The 8,057-nt window shown below is 43.1% G+C and overlaps 1 protein-coding gene across 1 annotated transcript; it reads left to right on the top strand.

Annotated features, from left to right (window-relative positions):
- The first annotated feature begins 4,980 nt into the window (after positions 1-4,980).
- LOC138903321 (uncharacterized) lies at positions 4,981-5,826 on the top strand. Its single transcript, XM_070191267.1, has 2 exons — positions 4,981-5,316; positions 5,422-5,826. The coding sequence occupies exons 1-2, from the start codon at positions 4,981-4,983 to the stop codon at positions 5,824-5,826; spliced, it is 741 nt and encodes a 246-aa protein (XP_070047368.1).
- Positions 5,827-8,057: the final 2,231 nt, after the last annotated feature.

Here is an 8,057-nt window from a genome sequence, read left to right as displayed (position 1 = left end):
TCTGATATCATCAAGTTGGGAGAGAGAATAGAAGAAGAGATCAAAAGCGTAATGGTGAAAACTTTTGAAGCACTCCAAGCCACAAATAAGGCCATGCAGCCAGGAGGTATTTCCAAGAAGAAAGAAGTAGGTGCAGTAATGGTAGCCCAAGGTCCGAAGTCTCCTCTCACATACCAAACACCTCCACCCGTATAACAGCCTTCACCTCCCAATTACCAACAACCTGCAACCACTTACCATACCTATAACACCCAACCCGTATACTACCACTCACCACCAGCCCGCCAAAACTACCAAAAACCTAGACCAAATTTCGATCGTAGACCACCCAGACAATACACCCAATTGCTGAACCTATAGACCAATTGTATGAGAGACTGAAGGTTGCCGGTTATATCACTCCCATTCCCGCTGTCGACATGGAAAATTCCTCTCAATGGGTCAATCCAAATAAGACATGTGCCTATCACTCAGGCATGAAAGGTCATACTATTGATGAGTGTCGTACTTTGAAGGATAAGATTCAGATATTAATTGACACCAAAGTCATACAGGCAAAGAAGGCTGTACCCAATGTCCGTAATAATCCTCTCCCGGATTATAGGGGTAAACATAATAGAGACCGATGAAGAATGGGACTCAAAGTGGTCAATTGGACTCATTTGAGAAGGGGATAATCCTAAAACATCTCCAGTCACTCTCACACCTATCATTGTACAAACTCAAGCACCAATTGAAGTTAAGGTAGCTGCCCCAACTTCGTTTGAGGTTCAAGTAACAACACCCTTCACCGTGATGGTAGCACCTACATTGTCTTATAAGTCTAAAGCTATTCCATGGGATTATGTTGCAGAAGCAAGAAGGAAAGGAAAGGGGAAAATGGAAGAAACTGGTGCAGCACAAGGTATGACCAGAACTAGTAGGGTTTACACGCCCGAGCATTTGGGGGGAACAAGTAAAGAAGCCGCTTCCAAGCAGCCCATCATTGAAACCGGCCCGGATGATCTTTGGATAAAGGTGTAAGTAAGGGAGTATTCTGTGGTTGATCATTTGAACAAAACCCCTGCTTAGATATCCATTCTATCGCTACTGCAGAATTCTGAGGCACACAGGAATGTGTTGATGAAAGTGTTGAATGAGGCTTGCGTACCCAACAATATTAGTAGTGGAGAGATGGCCAATATGGCAGGACAAGTGTTGGAAAGCCACAAGATCACTTTTCATGAAGACGAGCTATCACCAGAAGGACTAAGTCACAACAGGGCACTGCATATCACAGTGCAATTTGAGGATAAGTTCATTGCCAGAGTCCTGATAGATGGGGGTTCGAGTCTTAACATATGTCCACTAACTACTCTGAAAAGATTGGGTAAAAGCCTGCACGAGATACGTGCAGGAAGTATGAATATGAAAGCATTTGATGGGTCTTAAAGGGCCACAATTGGGGAAACCAACCTCAGCCTACAGATGGGACCAACCTGGTTTGATGTTGAGTTTCAAGTGTTGGACATATCTGCTACCTACAACCTATTGTTGGGACGACCTTGGATACATGCTGTTGAGGCCGTAGCTTCTACTCTACATCAGGTCGAGAAGTTAGAGTGGAACTATCAGGAAGTGATCATCCATGGGGACGGAAGTAATCCCATTTACACCAGTCAAACTGTTCCGGTCATTGAGAATAGAAGAAAGTTGGCTGGAGAAACATACCATCGCATCGAGCGCGTCAACGCAATTGAAAAGGACAAATGGTGGAGCAGTAAGATAGAAGGCATCTTGGCATGGACAGGGTATGAGCCTAGCAAAGGTCTCGGCAAGAATCTCGAGGGGATCACCAAACCAATACAGCTAAAGTGTCACGGCACAACTTTTGGGATTTGGTATGAATACACCTAACACGAGTATCAGAATTGGTCACCATCATGGCGTGGTCCTTATTACCCTCTAGAGCAACCAGTACCACATTTGAGCCAGTCATTTCACCAAGCTGACATGATGTGGGAGTTTGAAGAAGATGAAGTTCTAGCCAGTATAAGGAATTTATTTCTGGATGATGGAGACATGGATTGCAGTGCGATAGTTGAGGAGGAAGAGGAGGAAGGCCTCATTATTCAGACCTTGGAGAAGGGAGCTATTCTCAAGAACTAGACTGTTGCACCATCAAGGGCCCATCGAGTTCCTGGGTAGCCTGGCAATTAGCATCATTTATTTTTAAAAGTAATTTTTATGAGCATTTAAGACGTTTTCTGCGTTTTGTTTTAAGCATGTTTTGTTATGAAATAATTGTTCGGGTCATCGAGCGGCACATGTTTGACGTTTTCAAGATTTATCTAAATGCATTGATGTTTTTAGTATTTATTATTATTCTTTACATTGTTTAATACAGCATTATTATTACCTACCTCGATGAACTTACAACTGTGATATGTAATGAGACAACGCAACATAAGGATAATGATTCAGAGGATCTGGAAGGGAATATAATGCCCGAGGAAATTCTCAGAGAAGTGGAAAACTTTGAAAACAAGCCTAAGTCCAATCCGGATGAGATTGAAACAGTTAATCTAGGAGACTCCGAAACAGTCAAGGAAACACATGTAAGCATTCACCTGTCACCATCAGAGAAAGAATAATACACTCGTTTCCTAAAGGAATATGAGGATATCTTTGCATGGTCCTATGATGATATGACCGGTTTGAGCACATCCATAGTGGCTCATAAACTACCTACCAGCCCAATATTTCCGCCACTAAAGCAGAAGCTCAGAAAGTTCAAGCCAGATATGAGTTTGAAAATCAAAGAAGAAGTCACCAAACAGATCAAAGCTAAGGTTCTCAGAGTGGTTGAATATCCAACTTGGTTAGCTAACATCGTGCCAGTTCCGAAGAAGGATAGGAAAGTCAGAGTATGCATCGATTATCGGGACCTAAACAGAGCAAGTCCCAAAGATGATTTTCCGTTACCCAACATACACATACTGATCGACAATTGCACCAAGCATGAACTCCAATCCTTTGTGGATTGCTTCGCGGGATATCATCATATCTGGATGGATGAAGAGGATGCCGAAAAGACGGATTTTATCACACAATGGGGGTGTACTGCTATAAAATGATGCCATTCGGTCTGAAGAATGCTGGGGCCACTTATATGAGGGCCATGCCAACTATGTTCCATGACACGATACACAAGGAGATAGAGGTATATGTGGATGATGTCATCATCAAATCCAAGAAGAGTAAAAATCACATAGCAGACTTGGGGAAATTGTTTGATCGGTTTCGGAGGTACAATTTGAAATTGAATCCCGCAATATGTGCCTTCGGGGTCCCCGCAGGAAAGTTATTAGGGTTCATCGTCAGCCACCGAGGAATTGAGCTAGACCCATCAAAGGTCAAGACTATCCGGGATATGCTGCCTCCAAAGAATAAGAAAGACGTGATGAGCTTCTTGGGACGTCTTAATTACATCAGCCGCTTCATAGCACAATCAACCGGGATCTGTGAGCTAATTTTCAAAATGTTAAAGAAGGATGCCGCAACCAATTGGACTGAAGATTGCGAGAAAGCTTTTGACAGAATCAAAGAATATTTGTCCACACCGCCAGTCCTGGTTCTGCCAGAACCTGGTAGACCACTGCTACTTTATCTCTCCGTAATAGATGGGCTTTCGGTTGTGTCTTGGGACAACACGATGAGACGGGAAGGAAAGAACATGCCATATACTATTTGAGTAAGAAGTTCACACCCTACGAAGCACGGTATTCTTTGCTGGAACGCACCTGCTGTGCTTTGACCTGGATAGCCTAGAAACAGAGGCACTACTTCTGTGACTATACCACATATCTCATATCAAGGATGGACCCTTTGAAGTACATCTTCCAGAAACCCATGCCTATAGGGAAGCTGGCAATATGGCATATATTGTTGAGTGAATTTGACATTGTCTATGTGATTAAGAAGGCGGTTAAGGGACAAGCATTAGCGGATCATCTTGCGGAAAATCCTGTAGGAGGAGAATACGAACCACTAAAAATGTATTTTCCTGATGAAGAAGTATCATTCATTGGAGAAGATATCGCCGAAGACTACGACTGGAGGAGAATGTTTTTCGATGGAGCCACAAACTTTAAATGAGTGGGTATTGGAGCCGTCTTGGTGTCAGAAACAGGTCAACATTATCCGGTATCTGAAAAACTTAGATTTCTGTACACCAATAATATGGAAGAATATGAGGCTTGCATATTGGGGCTCAATTTGGCCGTTGACATGAATATCCAGGAATTACTGGTAATTGGCAATTCAGATCTGCTGGTACATCAGGTGTAGGGAGAATGGGCTACAAAGAATACCAAGATATTACCATATCTATATCATGTGCAAGAGATGATGAAGAGGTTCACGAAGATAGAGTTTAGAGATGTCCCGAGAATCCAGAATGAGTTCGCAGACGTATTGGCCACTTTGTCCTCCATGATACAGCATCCGGACAATAATTTCATCAACCCTATTCCGGTAAGGATTCATAATCAGCCGGCTTACTGCGCTCATGTTGAAGAAGAAGCATACGGGAATCCATGGTTCCATGATATCAAGGAGTACTTGGCAAAAGGAGAGTACCCAGAGCATGCAAATCATACTCAAAAACGCATGCTCCGAAGATTGTCCAACCATTTCTTCCAAAGTGGATGGATTATGTACAGAAGGACTACAGACTTAGGATTATTACGGTGTGTTGATGCCAAGGAAGCTTTCAAACTACTCAAAGAGATACACTCTGGAATTTACGGACCACACATGAATGGTTTCGCTTTAGCCAAGAAGATACTGAGGCCAGGTTATTTTTGGATGACTATGGAAACAGACTGCATCAGGTATGTCTAGAAATGTCATCAGTGCCAAATACACGCAGATATGATACAGGTGCCGCCAAATGAACTCAATGCAACGAGTGTACCTTGGCCTTTTGCCGCTTGGGGAATGGACGTCATTGGACCAATCAAGTCAACCACTTCAAACAGGCACAGGTTCATTTTAGTGGCCATAGACTACTTCACAAAGTTGGTCGAAGCTGCATCCTATAAAGCTGTAACCAAGAAAGTCGTCGCAGATTTTGTTAAAGATCATATTGTTTGCCGATTCGGGGTTCCAGAATCCATCATCATTGACAATTCCGCCAATCTCTACAATGATCTAATGAAAGCCATGTGCGAGACCTTCAAAATCAAGCACAGAAACCCCACAACATACCGGCCCCAAATGAATGGAGCCGTGGAGGCCGTAAACAAGAATATCAAGAAAATACTGAGGAAGATGGTAGACAACCACAAGCAATGGCACAAGAGGTTACCATTTGCCTTATTGGGGTACCGAACCACAGTCCGCACGTCAACTGGGACATCTCCTTACCTATTGGTCTAGGGTACTGAAGTCGTCATCCCCGCCGAGGTAGAAATTCCTTCTTTGAGAATTATACAAGGAGTTGAACTCAGTGACGCAGAATGGATAAGGAGCCTCTATGAGAAATTAGCCCTCATAGATGGGAAAAGAATGAATGTAGTGTGTCATGGTCAGCTTTATCAGAACAGAATGTCCAGAGCTTTCAACAAAAGGGTCAAACCTAGACAGTTCGCACGGGGGCAGCTAGTGCTGAAACAGATCTTTCCATATCAGGATGAAGCCAAAGGAAAATTCTCACCCAACTGGCAAGGGCCTTATATGGTTCGCAGGGTACTAACAGGAGGAGCACTCATACTCGCAAAAATGGATAGAGGAATTTGGCCAAAGCCTATCAACTCAGATGCAGTTAAAAGATACTATGTTTAAACTGTTTGCATTTCTTCTTATGATGTAACTGAACTACACTGGACCTGATTCCCGTTTAAGAGGGGATATGTAGGCATCCCTATGGGTTCGGTCACAATTCAATAAAATTTTCATTTTCCCCATAATCGGAAACTGGGGCAGAATTTTGAGGAGGACCCTCAAAATTCTGGGGCAAGCTCAGCCAACGGCACCGTATGCGGAATAGCCAGAAATTCGTCTAGATAACTGGGGCAGAATTTTGAGGAGGACCCTCAAAATTCTATGGAAAGAAGGTCGCAATGTCTCTGCTAGTTACTGGTTCATCTAATCAATTTTTAAATTGCACATTATTGTGTTTTGAATAACTATGCATGCATATTTTCAAAAACTTTATTTTTAGCCAGATGCTACCCATGGTAACTCGAACAGGATTCCAACACGGAGCGGAGCAGACAAAGGCACGAACCAACCTCCCTCGCAAAACTGATGATTTTTCTTTGAATGCAGGAACATGAGATAGTCGCAGTATGTGCGCACCTTAGAATCACTGTCTTCACAACAACAAAGCTACCGAACTCATCCATAACTAAAAAATACTCCGCTATCACTTATTATTTATTCACTGCATGAGACTAAGCGTTGTCTCAAATCTTGTATGAGGCTAAGCCCTGCCTCCTCAATTGCATAAGGCTAAGCTCTGCCTTCCCATTGTATGATTCAAAGCATTGTCTCAAATCTTGCATGAGGCTAAGCCCTGCCTCCTCAATTGCTTAAGGCTAAGCTTTGCCTTCTCATTGCATGAGACTAAGCATTGTCTCAAATCTTGCATGAGGCTAATCCCTACCTCCTCAATTGCATAAGGCTAATCTCTGCCTTCCCATTGCATGAGACTAAGCATTGTCTCAAATCTTGTATAAGGCTAAGCCCTGCCTCCTCAATTGCATAAGGCTAAGCTTTGCCTTCCCATTGCATGAGACTAAGAATTGTCTCAAATCTTGTATGAGGCTAAGCCCTACCTCCTTAGCTGCATAAGGCTAAGCTCTGCCTTTCCTTGCATGAGACTAAGCATTGTCTCAAATCTTGCATGAGGCTAAGACATGCCTCCTTAATTGCATAAGGCTAAGCTCTACCTTCCCATTGCATGAGACTAAGCATTGTCTCACATCTTGCATGAGGCTAATCCCTGCCTCCTCAACTGCATAAGGCTAAGCATTGCCTTCCCCTTACATGAGACCAAGAACTGTCTCCATCTTGCATGAGGCTAAGCCCTGCCTCTTCAACTGCACAAGGCTAAGCATTGCCTTCTCATTACATGAGACTAAGCATTGTATCTCCTTGCATAACCACAAATGCTGCTCTGCTCCAAACCTTGCATTATTCTCTTCTCTCGGGACTAAGCTCTGATCCCGACTCTACACGGGACTAAGCTCTGTCTTGTTTTATCTCAAGCATCATATCTCTACATCTCATGGGCTGATACATAGCCAATTTATCCGAAGGTGTCATAGTCCGAAGGCATCATCCTCACAGCGGGGAGACATTATGCCATTGCCTGAGGATCTCTTAATCTTGGACAATTATTCAAAGGCATCATGGTTCAGAGGCACCATCTTCATAGCTCGAGAACATCATTTCATAGCCTGCGAATCCTTTATCACACAATTCATGGCCCGGGACATCATGGTCTGAGGACGTCATCCTCACCATCCAAGGACGATCTCCATGGTCCAAAGGGAATTTGCATCATGTTTAAATTTATGCAATAATCTTTATGCATGCATTGTATTCTGAGTTTGCAGGTAATCCGGGAAGTAACCATTCTTATAACGGGAGTAATCTTTGCTATAGTTTCCATTAAATGTTCATATCCTTCAATTATTTCAAACGCAACCAACCACTGTCCGTTACTTATTCTCACCTGATGCCCAATCAAATATCTGTAACCATTCTCAACCTGTCATATCCAGAATATTCAGTCCGTTCTTACCACAATTCCATCGGTTTATTCAACCGTCGGATCCAAAACTACACATGTCTTGATTCATGTATAACCGGGGATATGTAGGCAGCTCGGAGACAAGGGTGCAGGGATCGAGGCCAAACCTACACAACTATAGAGTAGTGACGATGGTCGATGCAGTTTTACCCAATGAGGTCGGAATCGATTTTCACAGGGAGTTAATTTGGCTTGGAGTTTGGTATCTAACTAATCTAGATGTGCGTGTTGTTCCTAATTGCACTTCCAAACATTG

This window comes from Nicotiana tomentosiformis, chromosome 12 (genome assembly GCF_000390325.3).
Source record: "Nicotiana tomentosiformis chromosome 12, ASM39032v3, whole genome shotgun sequence".
NCBI classification, from domain to species: Eukaryota; Viridiplantae; Streptophyta; class Magnoliopsida; order Solanales; family Solanaceae; genus Nicotiana; species Nicotiana tomentosiformis.
This window is presented reverse-complemented; position numbering and strand designations above follow the sequence as displayed.

What these genes read in the sequence shown, in the direction of transcription:
- LOC138903321 (XM_070191267.1), top strand. Translation starts at nt 4,981, where the DNA reads ATGGACGTCATTGGACCAATCAAGTCAACCACTTCAAACAGGCACAGG. An exon ending in AGAAAATACTGAGGAAGATG is followed by an intron (nt 5,317 to 5,421) that starts GTAGACAACCAC and finishes CTATTGGTCTAG; the next exon opens with GGTACTGAAGTCGTCATCCC.